General features: G+C 41.1%; 1 protein-coding gene across 1 annotated transcript in view; it reads right to left on the minus strand.

Moving 5' to 3' along the window:
- Positions 1–4,008: 4,008 nt before the first annotated feature.
- Positions 4,009–16,600, minus strand: part of DCT (dopachrome tautomerase) — a 32,712-nt gene continuing 20,120 nt past the window's right edge. The window contains exons 4-8 of the mRNA XM_073664139.1: positions 12,498–12,664; positions 10,789–10,968; positions 8,649–8,784; positions 5,215–5,416; positions 4,009–4,308 (exon numbers count right to left, since the gene is read on the minus strand). Coding sequence (XP_073520240.1) covers positions 4,127–4,308; positions 5,215–5,416; positions 8,649–8,784; positions 10,789–10,968; positions 12,498–12,664 — 867 coding nt within the window. The 3' untranslated portion in view covers positions 4,009–4,126. The remainder of the gene's footprint in view (positions 4,309–5,214; positions 5,417–8,648; positions 8,785–10,788; positions 10,969–12,497; positions 12,665–16,600) is intronic.

A 16,600-nucleotide genomic window follows, 5' to 3' on the forward strand; every position in this document is an offset into this window, starting at 1 on the left:
CGCCGGCGCATATTAAGACCTCAATCTGCACATGTGCTGTCTCCAGCAGCCATTATCCTGAAGCCGTGGGCTTCAGGAAAATAGCCATCAGGAAAGCAATGATGCACTCCGTTCTGCTCACCGCAGAGTGTGGCTCATAGTCTGAAAAGTCTGAAAAATATGGTATGTCACTCAGGGAGAACTACAACTTATCAGATCTAAAGCATCTAATATCCATATAATGCCCTAATTAATAGGTGCACATACTGGATCTCAAAGATATAGTACCCATATAATGCCCTAATTAAATGCCATGTCAAAGTGGACACAAATTGTTAGATTAACATAAAAATAAATAAAGATACCAAAAAAGGCTTAAGGCCATTTTCAGAATACAAATCAGATGGCCTTGTGTTCAATAATAGTAAGTAATACCAAACAGAGCCAATTAAATGTCAGAAAAGACATCAGGGAATAAAGAGATAATGACAAAGCAGGGATAATGGGCACATATGAAAGATCAAAAGATAAGTTAATTAGAGCTTAATGACAATAGTAAGAGACCCCAACGCGCATTTCACATTTAGTTTCTTACTGGGAGGCTGGATTTATGAATTGCCATGTTCACAAAATTGTTACATTTATCTTCTTATTCAAATATAAACAATGTTCAAAATTGAAGGAAACAGAGGTCCTTATTCACACCTAGTGGTCCCCAAGGTGCAGCAAAGGGCGTTTTAAATTATTATTGAACAATATTAGGAAACCCATAGGAGCTCCATGCACTACTGTATGAGACCACCATAAGGTACTGCTTTCTGTTCCTGTAAACAATATTTCATAGGAAAGAATTCATCAGTAATATGTAATTGTATTATGCATCAAATTAACCTTTTATAAAGAAAAAACTGCTTGCAATGAAATACAAAGCTATAGGTGTATGCAAGTAGACTGACCATTGTGTAGACCCGGGGTCTTCCGTGGCCGTAATGCTACTCAGACTACACAGGGTGAGGGTAAAACAGTGTGGCAATAATTTATTGAACCCCAAAGCGGACAATAAACACAGAACAGACCCAGCAAATACCCAAGATGGTACAACATTACACAGTCTCACCCTTCCTTCTCCACCCACCTGGGATAGAACAGCTGCGACATTGAATACTTCCAGGGCGAACTACCTCAACCAGTGCCCCCCCCCTCTTCTGGCGGGCCCCCACAGAGAGGAGGTAGCAGCAAGCTTAGGAAGCTAGCAGTCCATGAAGGTAGAAGACCAGGAGACCCAAGGGTCCCATCCTGGTGTCTCCGAGGGTTTCCAAGGGGCCAGACGACTGGTGGGTCCCTCCTGGCAACTCCAAATGTCTCCATGGGTTCAATGTGACCGGTAGGTGCCTCCTAGCAACTCAAACATATACATGGGGCCAGGTGACTTTTTCGTCCCAACCCTGGTTTCCCCAAAGTGTAGCCATGTCTCTGATGGTCAATGGAGCAGATCCGAATCTTTCCAGTCAGGGCTGGTACCCTTAGACTAGAATCATATAGAACACAAATCTGTCTCTGTGGATGCCATGCAAGCCATCTGCTGTCCTGAAGGATGTTTCTCATTCTCCTTGTAAAGTTTTTCTGATTCTCTTTGATTATGCTTGCAGCACTACATACATATATACATACATATCTGTGTAAAGGTCATCAGTCACAGGCAAGAGGTAAAGTTGCATGGCTCATCACATCTCATTGTTTGAATTTACATAGTTGGGATCACAGGGGCTATTGTAAATAATCATCTAGCTGGCTTTTAGTACAATTGGTCATTAGCATAGTAAACGTGATCGTTTCCAAAGGAATATAATTCAACATTCAAGGTTATACAAATAGTGGTCTGTTCTTATTGACCAGACACAAATACAAAAGATAAGAGTGTATTTCTCTTAGATCAACAAATCTAAACATCTGGTTTAAGATTTTACTCTGTATCGTCACATCCATATTAGGCAAGAGGCACATGGAGAAAGACTGATCGTGTTAGGCAAGAGGCCTTATTGCTTGGTACAGGTCATCCATTAAAGCCTTTTAAATATGCATTATCATATGTCAGCGAGTGTGCTTAACCTAGAACATTGAATCCATTTGGATATGAAAATGGTCTCTTCAGAGCGTAAGATGACAAGAACGCTAGTGCCACCTAATTGGAAGTAGCAATCCTAAAAGTCAACATCGACCCTTTAACGAGCCTTGTCATATGATTTAGGATAAAAATCCAACAAGGAATCTCAATTTGCAGACACTGTTTAGGGGTACTGTCCCTTATCACAGAAAAGAGCAAGAGCTGGTTTGGCTTGGTGAGGTGTCTGACCGGGATCCAAGGGATAACGTTTCTCCTTGAAGAGAAAGTACAATGCGCTGCCGTGCATGAGATCTGTCAGTTTTGCATGGAAACTGACTGTTAGACCCTGCCATCAGCATGGTCTAACGGGTAACAGTCAAGGACATTATTTGATTTTGTTGTGCTAAGACTAGATCGGGACATGTTAGTTATTGCAGGGCCCGGATAGTGTTAAAGAGGGATTGTTTTCCTTCTGATAATCTAGAAGCCTCGGTTATGATCAATCTCAGATTGTAAGCTTGTGAGCAGGGCCCTTTCTCCTCCTGGTATCTGTTGATTTATGTGATTGTTATTCTGTAGTGTCTTTTATAGTCTGTACAAGTCCCCTCTAAAATTTAAAGTGCTGCGGAATATGTTGGCGCTACAGAAATAAAAATTATTATAACTGCAGCATCAGGGGGGGACTAAAGGCCATGATTGGCACAAGCAATCAAAGCTGATCCCAAAAAAAAAAAATAATAAATAATGCACTCAAGACAACACACTAGTGTAAATGGGGAAGGGAATGAGTGTTTAATCTACTTGTCCACTGATCGTGCGCTCACCTTCTTGAGGTGTTGTAAAGAGGACAGCACCACCTATAGAAACGTATGTGTAGCTGCTGCCCACTCAGGTTGCGTACTCTGCCACCGAAACGCATGTAAGGGAAAAGAATAACTCATCGGATAGACTGCTCACTGCATTGCTGCTCTCAGATGATCTTAGAACAAAGGACGAGGTTTGCAAATGACTATTTGGATACAGGACTTCAACTTGTTTCAGAGGTTGAATGGATCGCCTGTCCAATATAGCTAATGGATAAATTTGTGATATTTACATTTGATCATCCATCACCCTTTATTGTAAGCCTAAGTTGTTGTATACAGTATAAAACTAGAGGTATCATTGCGTAAGGGGTTTGTTCCACATTGAGATGCGTTGATATCCTGTATCCAAATAAGACAAGATAGTTGCAAACGACTTTAAGATCCTTTATGAGTAACAGCACAGCTGGCCATCTAAATTGAGACATAAAGGCTTTTTCGCCTTAAACACATACAGACTGTACATTCCTGTACTTCCTGCAAGCGGAGATGAAAGCCTGTGAAGACTCCTGCAAGAAAAATTGCAGAAATTTTTCCTTTTCAGTGCCCCAACAAGCAGCTGCCTGGATCAAGTTACAACAGCTAGTGTAAAGCTCTGGCTGTTGTAACTCAAATAAACAGAGGCAGGAATGGAGGGTGGAGGCAGGATCTTTAGCCTGATTACAAACAAATTTATTTGGACATTACATGTCAAGGGCTACATTGGATGAAATTGCTGTAGATTTTACTTACAGATTTGTGCTGGTAAAATCCAGAAGACTTTACAGTAGCTCGCAAATTGAGTTGATGTTTGAAATGTTATCTACATGTTGACTTTCCAAGGAAAACGACCTGCAGCACGGATTTTAAATCTAGTCAGCATGTCAACCATGTTGCATTTTTTCTTTTAATTTTGAAGTCGATGGGGAAAAAAAACAAAAAACTGCAATTGTATTTAGCAAATCTAATGTTGCCTATGATTTGCTGTGAATTTTTCTGCAAATTGAGGATATACTCTTGAATTATCTACAGCAATTCTGACCCATATGGACCTACCCAAATATAGAAAAACACCAGCAACAGTGTTGTAATAAGGGTTTATTCCACTTTACCCCATACACCAAGGCATTTAACCACAAAATGGAAGTAGATACAGTAAAAAAGGTAGAAAATATATTGCATGTCAAGACTACAAATGCCATTACGCATCTTCTGTATACTTGGTACTGTTAAATCTTGCATTCATTAGTGGTTCGAAGCCTTGTCGCTGTTTTCTGTGTACAAAGAGAATAAGCAACACCAAGAGAACAAGCAGGGCAATAAGTATTCCACCAACAGTTGATGCAACCACAACAGCAATTGCACGGCTGTCTGGATCAGAGGCTGAGAAGGAGAAACAGAAGGTTACTGGGGTCAGAGGTTTACTTCTAGTATTATTACTATTTAATGCTAAAAGAAAAGTATTTTTTTGTCTCTTCAGTTCCCCTCTGATGGGTGGTTTCAGAATCTGGACTCCCCATCAAAAATTGTTCAAAAGACCCATGCAGTCTTCTGCGGAGGATATATGAGCACACAGTTCCTGCCAGAGATAGCACACAAAGTAGAGTTGATTCCATAGAAAGTCTATACTTTTTAGTGAAAGTTCCCCCCCCCCCCACCACCCAAACCTCTGAAACGCTGCGGTCACGATTGACAGCAGCATCAAAAGAACTAGCATTCACTGTAGTTTGGCTCAGGTGTCACCTGCATGATGCAGCATGTGTTGTGTGGGGTAGACAGAGCTTGGCTCATACAGTGATGATGCATTTCCACCATACATATATGCCACATGTTGTCTAGGGGTTAATTGATTTCAGGACATTTCGGCAAGATAATTGTGTCAATATCCCTGCGCTACATGGCATGAAAATATAGGAACCCAAGTGTGCAGCCAAGTTCCTGCCCGTTAAGGAGGCTGCCATGCATTTCCTCATACTTCTAGGAGAGACCTCCCAGTAAATATGCTAGGCCATTAATGAAGCACCTGTTGATATTTCAGTTAGCATCCGTGTGCAGTGTAAGCACTGGAAAAAGCTGCTGGTGTATTTGCTGAACATTCTCATTTATACAATTTTATGATGCAAATAAAGCCTAACTCCCATAACAGTGAAGCACCAGTGCACACATCTTGATGTGCCAGAGAAGTCCGCTTTATTGAAATCCATCTTTATAAACACCCCTTTACTGTTCATTAAAACCAAACTGAAGATCGTACGTTGTGCCTAGCTTGTGAGTAGTGATAAGGCTTACCTGGCAAGTCAATAGAATATGTATACCCAAGCTGATCAGCGGACATAAAGAGTTGGTCATTTGTTATTGCAGGAAAGAAAGGCACCATGTTAAATAAGCGATTGTGTCCTATTGGTGCAAGTTCCTGAGGCCAAACTGCATCAGAGGGCTGAAATCGTTTCATCCATTCATCAAAGATTGCATCAGTGAAGGAATGCAGTACCTAAACGATTAAAAAACACATGTTAAGCAAAGTTTAGTGCTTAAGATTTTTTTTTTTATTATTATTATTTTTTTTTTTTTTAAATAAAACAGCCAAGGATAGAGCAATATACATACATACATACATACATACATACATACATACCAGCAAAATGGGCAGCATAGGCCATTATTAAAGAAAGGAAAGGCTCCAGTGTACACCTGTTCTAGTGATGTGCCACGTCAGGGTTGTCTGCCATCTTGATTCCTTCTTCCCCTCTGATATGAATCCCCTAATACAGACTACAAACTCCCCATTATTTTGATGCTCATACCTAATGGTTACTAGTTATTAAGCAGTGATATTAACCTGCTGTCACCTGTAAGGGTTCACCCTCTTATAGCCACTTGGAACACAAAGTCACATGTTTATGCTTTTGGTACTGTCCAATCAGTGAAAACAAAAATCCCTAACCTTGTCCAGACACTAACAAAACATTGCGGACCCTGGATACTCACACATGCCTGAGCTAGTCTCAGTTCAGTCACACAAGACTGCTATCATCCATAGCAACCAGTGATATGTACAGTCTTTTCAAAGAAATTGTCTGGTCTCTCTCAAACTTCAAAAAAAAAAAAAAACAACTCTGCTCAGCTTCCCCCAGCTGACTGACCAGTGAACACATGGCCTGATTCTAGTCATAGCTATCCAGGTGCACCTAATCAGGACCTGTGGTGCTAGGATTTAATCCTAGCCTACCTGGCTTAGCTACACCCCTTATGCACACCAGAGTTTTGTGTACTACCCAGTGAGATGCAGTTTCAGCGAGTCACTCAATTACTGTATCACTGCTCACTAACAAAGTAGAAATTCTATCAGTATAGAGAAATGAATAATTTTTATTATATCATCTTTGCTGCATATAGTAACCAGTCACACCAAAGCTTTAATTCAAGAGCAAAATACACTGCTCAAAAATATAAAGGGAACACTTAAATAACACATCCTAGATCTGAATGAATGAAATGTTCTCATTGAATACTTTGCTCTGTACAAAGTTGAATGTGCTGACAAAATCACAAAAAATCAATGGAAATCAAATTTATTAACCAATGGAGGCCTGGATTTGGAGACACCCCCTAAATTAAAGTGGAAAAACACACTACAGGCTGATCCAACTTTGATGTAATGTCCTTAAAACAAGTCAAAATGAGGCTCAGCATTGTGTGTGGCCTCCATGTGCCTGTATGACCTCCCTACAATGCCTGGGCATACTCCTGATGAGGTTGCGGATGGTCTCCTGTGGGATCTCCTCCCAGACCTGGACTAAAAAGCATCCGCCAACTCCTGGACAGTCTGTGGTGCAAAGTGACGGTGGATGGAGTGAGACATGATGCCCCAGATGTGCTCAGATTCAGGTCTGGGGAACGGGCGGGCCAGTCCATAGCTTCAATGCCTTCATCTTGCAGGAACTGCTGACACTCCAACCACATGAGGTCTGGCATTGTCCTGCATTAGGAGAAACCCAGGGCCAACCACACCAGCATATGGTCTCACAAGGGGTCTGAGGATCTCACCTCGGTACCTAATGGCAGTCAGGCTACCTCTGCCGAGCACATGGAGGGCTGTGCGGCCCTCCAAAGAAATGCCACCCCACACCATTACTGACCTACTGCCAAACCGGTCATGCTGAAGGATGTTGCAGGCAGCAGATCGCTCTCCACGGCGTCTCCAGACTGTCACATCTGTCACATGTGCTCAGTGTGAACCTGCTTTCATCTGTGAAGAGCACAGGGCGCCAGTGGCGACTTTGCCAATCTTGGTGTTCTGTGGCAAATGCCAAGCGTCCTGCAAGGTGTTAAGCTGTGAGCACAATCCCCATCTGTGGACTTCCAGCCCTCATACCACCCTCATGGAGTCAGTTTCTAACAGTTTGTGCAGACACATGCACATTTGTGGCCTGCTGGTGGTCATTTTGCAGGGCTCTGGCAGTGCTCCTCCTGTTCCTCCTTGCACAAAGGCGGAGGTAGCGGTCCTGCTGCTGGGTTGTTGCCCTCCGACGGCCCCCTCCACGTCTTCTGGTGTACTGGCCTGTTTCCTGGTAGTGCCTCCAGCCTCTGGACACTACACTGACAGACACAGCAAACCTGCTTGCCACAGCTCGCATTGATGTGCCATCCTGGATGAGCTGCACTACCTGAGCAACTTCTGTGGGTTGTCGAGTGTCTTATGCCACCATGAGTGTGACTGCACAACCAACATTCAAAAGTGACCAAAACATCAGCCAGAAAGCATTGGTACCGAGATGTGGTCTGTGGTCCCCACCTGCAGAACCACTCCTTTATTGAGGGTGTCTTGATAATTGCCAATAATTTCCATCTATTGTCTATTCCATTTGCACAACAGCATGTGAAATTGATTGTCAATCAGTGTTGATTCCTAAGTGGACAGTTTGTTTTCACAGAAGTTTGATTCACTTGGAGTTAAACAGAATATAAAAGTGTTCCCTTTATTTTTTTGAGCAGTGTACAGAATGAAAGCACTTTGGTTGTCATGTGCAGCAAATACAATGTGTCATTGGAGGATGTACAGCAGAACATAGAAGGTGGAGCTGGGCGAGGAGGGGGGACTCCAAGCTGCCGCAAAGGATTTGACAAGTGATATCATCCTGAACGTCACAGGAAATTGGAAACAGACTTTCCATCCACACATTAGTGCATGTACTGGACTGGTTTTCGGACTAGGACAACTTCCTAAGATAGATGTGGATCCCAGTGGTTGGATTTCCTACTGATCTAATCTTACTACAAATATGCTTAAAGCGGTCAGAATAAATGGTTTCGGATATGAGTCGGTACCAGTTTCTCGCAGTAGAGTTAACTGCAAAAACAAGGTCTATTGAAACAATTCAGAGTTTCATATTTGCGTGAAGGTTCCCATCTAGACTTTGTAAGTAGCTTTTAAAGAAGTCACTAAAATAAAATTGCATTAAATGGTTGGCCCCACAATTACTTATTCTGTAGCAAGATAAGAAGATGTAATAAGTGTTTAATTGCCAAGCCATCCCCTTCCTCTCTTTATGCATCAATAAAAGAACAACCCTTCTGAGAGGGGATATAGCGAAGTAAAAGGTGATTGCAATAATTCTCTATATAATCATTTAAAATTAGTTGGTCAAACAGGTAATAAATAATCACTGTCTTTTTGTATTTGAATTGCATTAAAACATGAGTTTATATTAAGAAGAACGTACCACAAAGATAGGATCATTGGCAGCAGAGTGAGAAAGCGCACTGGTCCCATTTAAGAAGTCATGCACCAAATTATGTAGGTTCATTACAGGAGGGTCAAATTCTCCATCTGGTTCATCAAAGCCTTCAAGTGCATTCCTATACGTGAAAAAATTACACGTGTTTTTACTACTTTTCAACATGCGCCAGTGGGTTGATTTATGTCTCGTGTGCCAACATTTCAAGATGGTGACATCAAGATACCACTATTACCTCCATTTACTAAAGCCTCCGTCTCACATAGAGAGATCGCTGCTGTGTCACGGTTATGGTGATGCAACAGCGTTCTCACCAGCGATGTCACTATGTAAGACACTTTGCAACGATCAGGCCCCTGCTGTGAGGTCGCTGATCGCTGCAAAGTGTCCTGGACCATTTTTTGGTCTTTGCCCTCCCGCTGGTCAGCACACATCGCTGTGTGTGACCAGCGGGAGCAGCGATCAGGCTGGTAACCATGATAAACAATCGGGTTACTAGGGGCACACGCGCACCTAGTAACCCGTTGTTTATCATGGTTACGAGCCTGCTAAAGTGAGCGGTAACCTCCCGCTCACCGTAGCAGAGTGGTAACCATGATAAACAACGGGTTACTAGGTGCGCGTGTGCCCCTAGTAACCCGATGTTTATCATGGTTACCAGCCTGCTCCTGCTTCAGCAGGCTGGCAACCAGGGGCAGGACATCGTGGAAAGATTCTTTCCACGATGTCGCTGCTCCCCTGATCGTTGGTGAGCCTGCCTGTTTGACAGCTCACCAGCGACCACATAGCGACGCAGCAACGATCCCTGACAGGTCATATCGTTGTCGGGATCATTGCAGCGTCGCTAAGTGTGACGGGGCCTTAAGAAGGTCTTTGCTGTATGAGTACATGGAAGCAGCCACTTCAGGAGACTTATGGCTGGTTAAAACAGTGTTAAACCATGTTATTTTAAGCAGCTTATTACTCACACAAATGCAAATAGCAATCTTCTCAGACACATCTTTGTAAAAGAGGGTCATTCAGTCAAAACGATCTTCTGATCTGTTCTATACTCGTGATTCCACAGGACCACAACTGATTTCAATGATTGAAAGGGCAATTCAATTCTTGCTTCCCTGCCCAGACTTATCCTCCGTTGCAGCTGTTTTTTTTTTACCAATGTGTCACACCCCTGGACACATTTAGACAATGTCATGACTAATCAATTACTTTAGACTTTTTTTTTAAAAAAAAAAAAAAAAAAAAAAAAAATCAGCGATGGTCCAAAATTGAAAAACATTCACATATCTAACTGAATGTTAATATTTGGTTAGTTTTAGTCAATTTGTTCAATACATCTGAATAAAGTAGATTCTGCAGAGTGTACATTGATTTCTGAAAGCTTCATTTAGATAAATGGGATGGCCTCAGAATACTCCATAACAAATCCAAAGTGTGACCTTAACAAGCATGCTTGATCCTAAAATCAGCGAGTCAAGCTACAGTGCATATCGGGGGGTGGGTGGGGGGGGGTGAAACCACCACAATCCTAGTACAAATCAGCTCTATAAAATAACTAGCCATTTGCATGGCAACAACTCAATAAATAAAAGCACATAGGTTTGGCCATGAAGTTATTCTGAGGTTTGGAAAAAAGTGATGAGACTTCAATATTATTTCTGTTGGACCAGTCTGTACTCAAAGTTCCCCATTTAGGTATTGTGTAAATGCCAGCTATCAGAATAAAGTCAAACCAAGACTTTCTCTAGCAAAAAGTACACAAGGATTTGGGGAGGTGAGGGGAGCTGCATGTTTTGGGCTGAATGTACAATCTAGTGTAAATCTCACATACAGTCTGTTTTATCAATAGCTCAGGTGGTGGTAGTAGTAATGGCAAGCAAAATGTTTTGCACACATCACAGCACATACGAATCTAATAACAAGTGCCCATTATTTGTAGATTGGGGTCAATCTTCTCTTTACGGCCACAGTTGAATATCTTATCACATCAAAGAAGTGCAAGTAAGGTTCTCAAATGCCAGGTCATAAAGAAGAAATACAGTTAACCAAGGGGTCACTGATTGCGAAAACCACATTTTTAAAATTTTTGTACAAAAGAGAAAAAAAAAAAAGTTTCCATCGATACCTGAAACTAAATGTAGAGTTTGTGAAGTAAGGTGGATTGTCAAACTCCTGTAGTGAGAGACATTTTTGTACATCATCCATAGATGGCAGACTCCCACCAGATCGGTCAATTGGACTCCTTCGTATAAAGCCTTCATTAGTTCCGTTACACAAGGTAACCCGCCGATTATAGTCATCCAGGCTAAAAATGTAAAAATATAGAAAGGGTCAGTTTTGCGACAGCAGGAACCAGTCTACAAATTTTATCAAATTCAATTATACATGTAACCAGGGGCGGACGCTGACAGCTTGAGGCCCCTGTGCAAGAAATGTGTTTCGTCCCCCAAGCTATAAGTATATGTATCTATTATATAGTCTCCTCCTCTCATTATGTATATTGCCCTCTGTTATGTACAGCACTGTTCTTTACATAACGGATTCTCTTGTTCTTTATAACACCCTGTCATTATTGCATACCATCCTCCCTTGTTAGATGTATAATGCAATGACTGCTGATGGAGCATGGAAAAGCTTTTCTGATGGACCCATCTTCTGCTCAGATGCTGCTCCATCAGGCCCCGGTGCAGTTGCAACAGTGATATACATGTAACTTGGCATCTTGATAACTTTGAGAAAAGTCCTCACTTAAATGGATTATGATAAATTAACACTACAAAAGCCACTGACTCCTCTCAAGTTAAGTGACTATTCTGTGCCATGGTATATCAGCGCTGTGATATCTGCATTCTTTAAACCATGGCTACATCCAGGGCCGGTATCAGCACCTGGGAAAGTTCTGGGGGCCTGAGCAAGCAGGGGGAGGGTGGGCCCCACTCGCCTTATGGCCTCCCCTCCCATGCTCAGGGCCCCGGAACTTGCAATACTCACCTCTCCCAGTCTCTCCGCAGCTCCGGTGTCTTCTGACTCGGATGTCTCAGGGTAGAGGGCACAATGAAGTCATTATTGCATGCCCTCTGCTCTGAAAGTGCAGAGAGATAAGACGCTGAGGAGTCCGGACCTGCCGCCAACAAGGTTATGTATGTATGTATGTATGTATGTATGTATGTATGTATGTATGTATGTATGTATGTATGTATGTATGTATGTATGTATGTATGTATGTATGTATGTATGTATAAAAAGATAGCGCAGCACTCCATTATGGCCAAAATACATAAAGACAATAAAAACGTTTGATTTAAACCGTGTTATTGCTCAATGAACTTTACTTACAAAAAAACTGAGGTTCTTAGCGCATAAATTGGCCAATTCATGTGTGCCCATCAACCGTATATATATATTATATATTATATATAAATTAATTAGTGTAGGAGCATTATATGGGGCCCATTATTCTGTGCAGAGGACTATATACTGTCTGGTCCAAATGGGGAAATTTCCCAGGGCACTCACTGTGCACTGCGAGGATTCGCCGGTCTGAGATATTGTAGAACTTACATTACACGAGTGATATCTATTGTAAGAAGCAAGTGAAATCTTTGGCATTATACTATACCCCTATATTTCTCTGCCATATCTGTGCATCATGAACCATGGTATGTGTTAAAGGGGCCCACTGAGACTTTCACCAGGGGCCTACCAAAACCTGGATCCGACACTGGCTACATCTGATTAAAAACTTGTCAGCGGCTTCTTAAAATACTGCAAAGGAGATCTCCAAATAGTTGTACATGACTGAGGTGTATCGTATTACTAACACATCGCAATTACCTGTTACACACAATTTCCCAGTTAGAAAATCTGGAACCGACGCTGATTAAAGTGGGATCATCCACTCTAGGTGCCCCGAACAATTCATCCGTGCACACGTCACACTCATTTCTGCCAGTAGCAAAGTTCCAGTATGGTAAAGCAAATGAGTCATTGCCAATTAGTCTCTGCAAAGAAAAAACACAGAAAAGTCCTCATGAAAGAATAAGTACTACTAGCAGTAGAAACATTATCGCAAAGAAATTCCCATAGACTGGGGATACTTAGCTATGGATCACGGTCCAAATCCACAGCTGAGACATTGAGTAGCCCTTGACAAACTGAAATCTTTAACAGCCATACCCAAGACAAGTTCATTATCATCCATTTCGCATGCATTGTACATTGGAGACATGCTGTACATTGAGTATTACATGGCATAAGTTCAATGGGTGCTTCCCAAGTATGCCATAGTATAGTTACACAGTACCATATGCTGCTTGTGTACTGTAAAAGTACTGCAAAGTGAATTTAGAAGTTAAAACCAAGTACCGTATATTTATAGATGAAACTGGGTAAAAATTTATATACAGTTATATGAAAAAGTTTGGGCACCCCTATTAATCTTAAGCGTAATGTTTTATAAAAATTGGTGTTTTTGCAACAGCTTTTTCAGTTTGATATATGTAATAACTGTTGGACACAGTAATGTTTCTGCCTTGAAATGAGGTTTATTGTACTAACAGAAAATGTGCAATCTGCATTCAAACAAAATTTGACAGGTGCATAAGTATGGGCACCTCACCAGAAAAGTGACATTAATATTTAGTAGATCCTCCTTTTGCAAAAATAACAGCCTCTAGTCACTTCCTGTAGCTTTTAATGATTTCCTGGATGAAGGTATTTTTGACCATTCCTCTTTACAAAACAATTCCAGTTCAGTTAAGTTTGGTCGCCGAGCATGGACAGCCCTCTTCAAATGATCCCACAGATGTTCAATGATATTCAGGTCTGGGGACTGGGATGGCCATTCCAGAACATTATAATTGTTCCTCTGCATGAATGCCTGAGTAGATTTGGAGCGGTGTTTTGGATCATTGTCTTGCTGAAAGATCCATCCCCTGCGTAACTTCAACTTTATCACTGATTCTTGAACATTATTGTCAAGAATCTGCTGATACTGAGTGGAATCCATGCGTCCCTCAACTTTAACAAGATTCCCGGTGCCGGCATTGGCCACACAACCCCAAAGCATGATGGAACCTCCACCAAATTTTACTGTGGGTAGCAAGTGTTTTTCTTGGAATGCTGTGGTTTTTTTTGCCGCCATGCATAACGCCTTTTAGTATGACCAAACAACTCAATCTTGGTTTCATCAGTCCACAGGACCTTCTTCCAAAAAGAAATTGGCTTCTCCAAATGTGCTTTTGCATACCTCAGCCGACTCTGTTTGTGGCGTGCTTGCAGAAACGGCTTCTTTCGCATCACTCTCCCATACAGCTTCTCCTTGTGCAAAGTGCGTTGTATAGTTGACCGATGCACAGTGACACCATCTGCAGCAAGTTGATGCTGCAGCTCTCTGGAGGTGGTCCGAGGATTGTCCTTTACTGATCTCACCATTCTTCTTCTCTGCCTTTCTGATGTTTTTCTTGGCCTGCCACTTCTGGCCTTAACAAGAACTGTCCCTGTGTTCTTCCATTTCCTTACTATGTTCCTCACAGTGGAAACTGACAGGTTAAATCTCTGAAACAGCTTTTTGTATCCTTCCCCTGAACAACTATGTTGAATAATCTTTGTTTTCAGATCATTTGACAGTTGTTTTGAGGAGCCCATGATGCCACTCTTCAGAGGAGATTCAAACAGGAGAACAACTTGCAAGTGGCCACTTTAAGTAGCTTTTCTCATGATTGCATACACCTGGCTATGAAGTTCAAAGCTCATTGAGGTTACAAAACCAAAAAAGTGCTTTAGTAAGTCAGTAAAAAGTAGGTAGGAGTATTTAAAACAAGAAAATGATAAGGATGCCCATACTTATGCACCTGTCAAATTTTGTTTGAATGCAGATTGCACATTTTCTATTAGTACAATAAACCTCATTTCAAGGCAGAAACATTACTGTGTCCAACAGTTATTACATATATCAAACTGAAATAGCTGTTGCAAAAACACCAATTTTTATAAAACATTAAGCTTAAGATTAATAGGGGTACCCAAACTTTTTCATATAACTGTATATTATCTCTATCTCTATCTCTCTATCCTGGCTTGATAGAGGTCTACAGACATGTTTGCCATACCAGCCAGGGGCTTTCACAGAACATATGTCAGACACTGGAAGGACAGTGTAAATGAACTTAGGCTAAGTTTTGCCCTCCCATCCAAGTCACATTACATCTTAGGTGTTCATGTTCTGCTCAAACCATCACCTGCTTTATCAAAAGTGGAGTGTTCCATGAAATTGCCAGATCAGAACCATTTAGTCTAAAAAAAAAATTAAAAAAAAAAAAAAAAGGATTAATGTCTATGCTGCAGGGAGCACAGGCGATGAACTTACTAAAAAAAAAAAAATAAAATAAATATACATAGGACTCGAAAAAACACAAAGTAGGTAAAAGCAAAGTCCAAAAGAAGTCGTGCTCCTTCATTGTTGTGTGCTCAAACAGTGGAGTACAATCATATATGGGGCATTGCTGCATTAATTAGAAATTGGATAAGTTGTGGGTGTTAATTTTCTTCTATTACTGCGTGTGAAAATAAATTTACTGGAACAAAAAAATTGTTTTCATGTCCCAAAAAAGAGAACTTTATAAGTCACACTAAATGAATGCTTTAAGACAGAGCTGGTTAAAGTGCGGCCCACAGGCCATATCCGGCCTCCGGCTGTTCCAAACCGGGCACCATGCCCTGAACCATCCACTTCTAACTGTCACCGCTATCTGTGTCCTCAGGTTGCAGACAGTAATGAATACATTTGAGGAGGACAGAGCCTCCGGTTCCTTCCAATCAGCAGGTGAGACAGCAGCTGAGATGATGCAATTACATCGCATTTGATTCACGGAGACTCTGTGCACCGAAGATTAGAGCAGGTTTGTTTCATTTTTCATATGTGCATGGGATGTTTGCATGTATATAGGTATCTATGTGGGAGCTCACACTGTGTATAGAGGAGCTATATGGGGCTCACTGTATAAAAAGCTATATCAGTATTTTCACTTAATATTGAGAAGAATTAAGTATTGTAACAAAGTCACTGGCAAAGTACTAGGAGGGAAGATGTGTAGCAATGAGGTTGTTAGCTTCAGTAATGTAAACCTAGGAAAAATGATCCAGCACAAAGGGCTGAGAGGGGTTAATCAGTCATTTTTTTAGTGGTAGGATGATTGAACAGCTGTAGAGTGGAAGGAGTGCAGAGGATAAATACCCAGCTTTCTAGAGCAGTGTGTATAGGTGGGCCTGGAGGTGCAAGCTCTGGTGCTGCATGTAAAGTTTTTGCTTTCCTGTTAGATCGGGAAGGTCGTGTTTGTTTTCCCAACGTTGTCCTGATTTTATGCAGTATTTTTAATAAAGCCAGTGGAAGATTTAAAGAGACAGAGTTCCTGTGTCTACCACCATATGAAAAAGGCATAAAGGAATAAAACAATACTCAATATTCATCATACATCAATTTTATTAAACTTAGACATAAAACAGACCACAAGAAGGTTAAAAACCCTTAAAAACACAATTAAAATATAGCTCAGGAGAGGGGGGATTGGGTAGGGCATACTTAGAATAAATAACAATGAATATAATAAATTTCATCTATTTAAACCCCCATATCAATAAAATTTCCACCAAATTAACCATGATTATTCAATTACTTAAGATATGAGAGATACCAATAGCAGCAATATTTAATAAATAAATATTCCAATAAAGGTGAAGATGCAAAACCTTGAGAATTTAATATAATATAAAGTGCACGTGCAACAATTTCATATAAATGTAAAAAAATATATTCAAGTGTGCTGTATAATGTATGAAAATAAATATACCACTATATTATGCTGCTGCCACAGCAAATGGCACCTCCAAAAAAACTGCAAATTATCAGGGCTGGTATTTATCATGTAATGACAAGTGAA

The sequence above is a fragment of the Phyllobates terribilis genome, unplaced genomic scaffold, assembly GCF_046119375.1.
Source record: "Phyllobates terribilis strain yellow unplaced genomic scaffold, ASM4611937v1 Scaffold_2__4_contigs__length_985480577, whole genome shotgun sequence".
Taxonomy (NCBI): Eukaryota; Metazoa; Chordata; class Amphibia; order Anura; family Dendrobatidae; genus Phyllobates; species Phyllobates terribilis.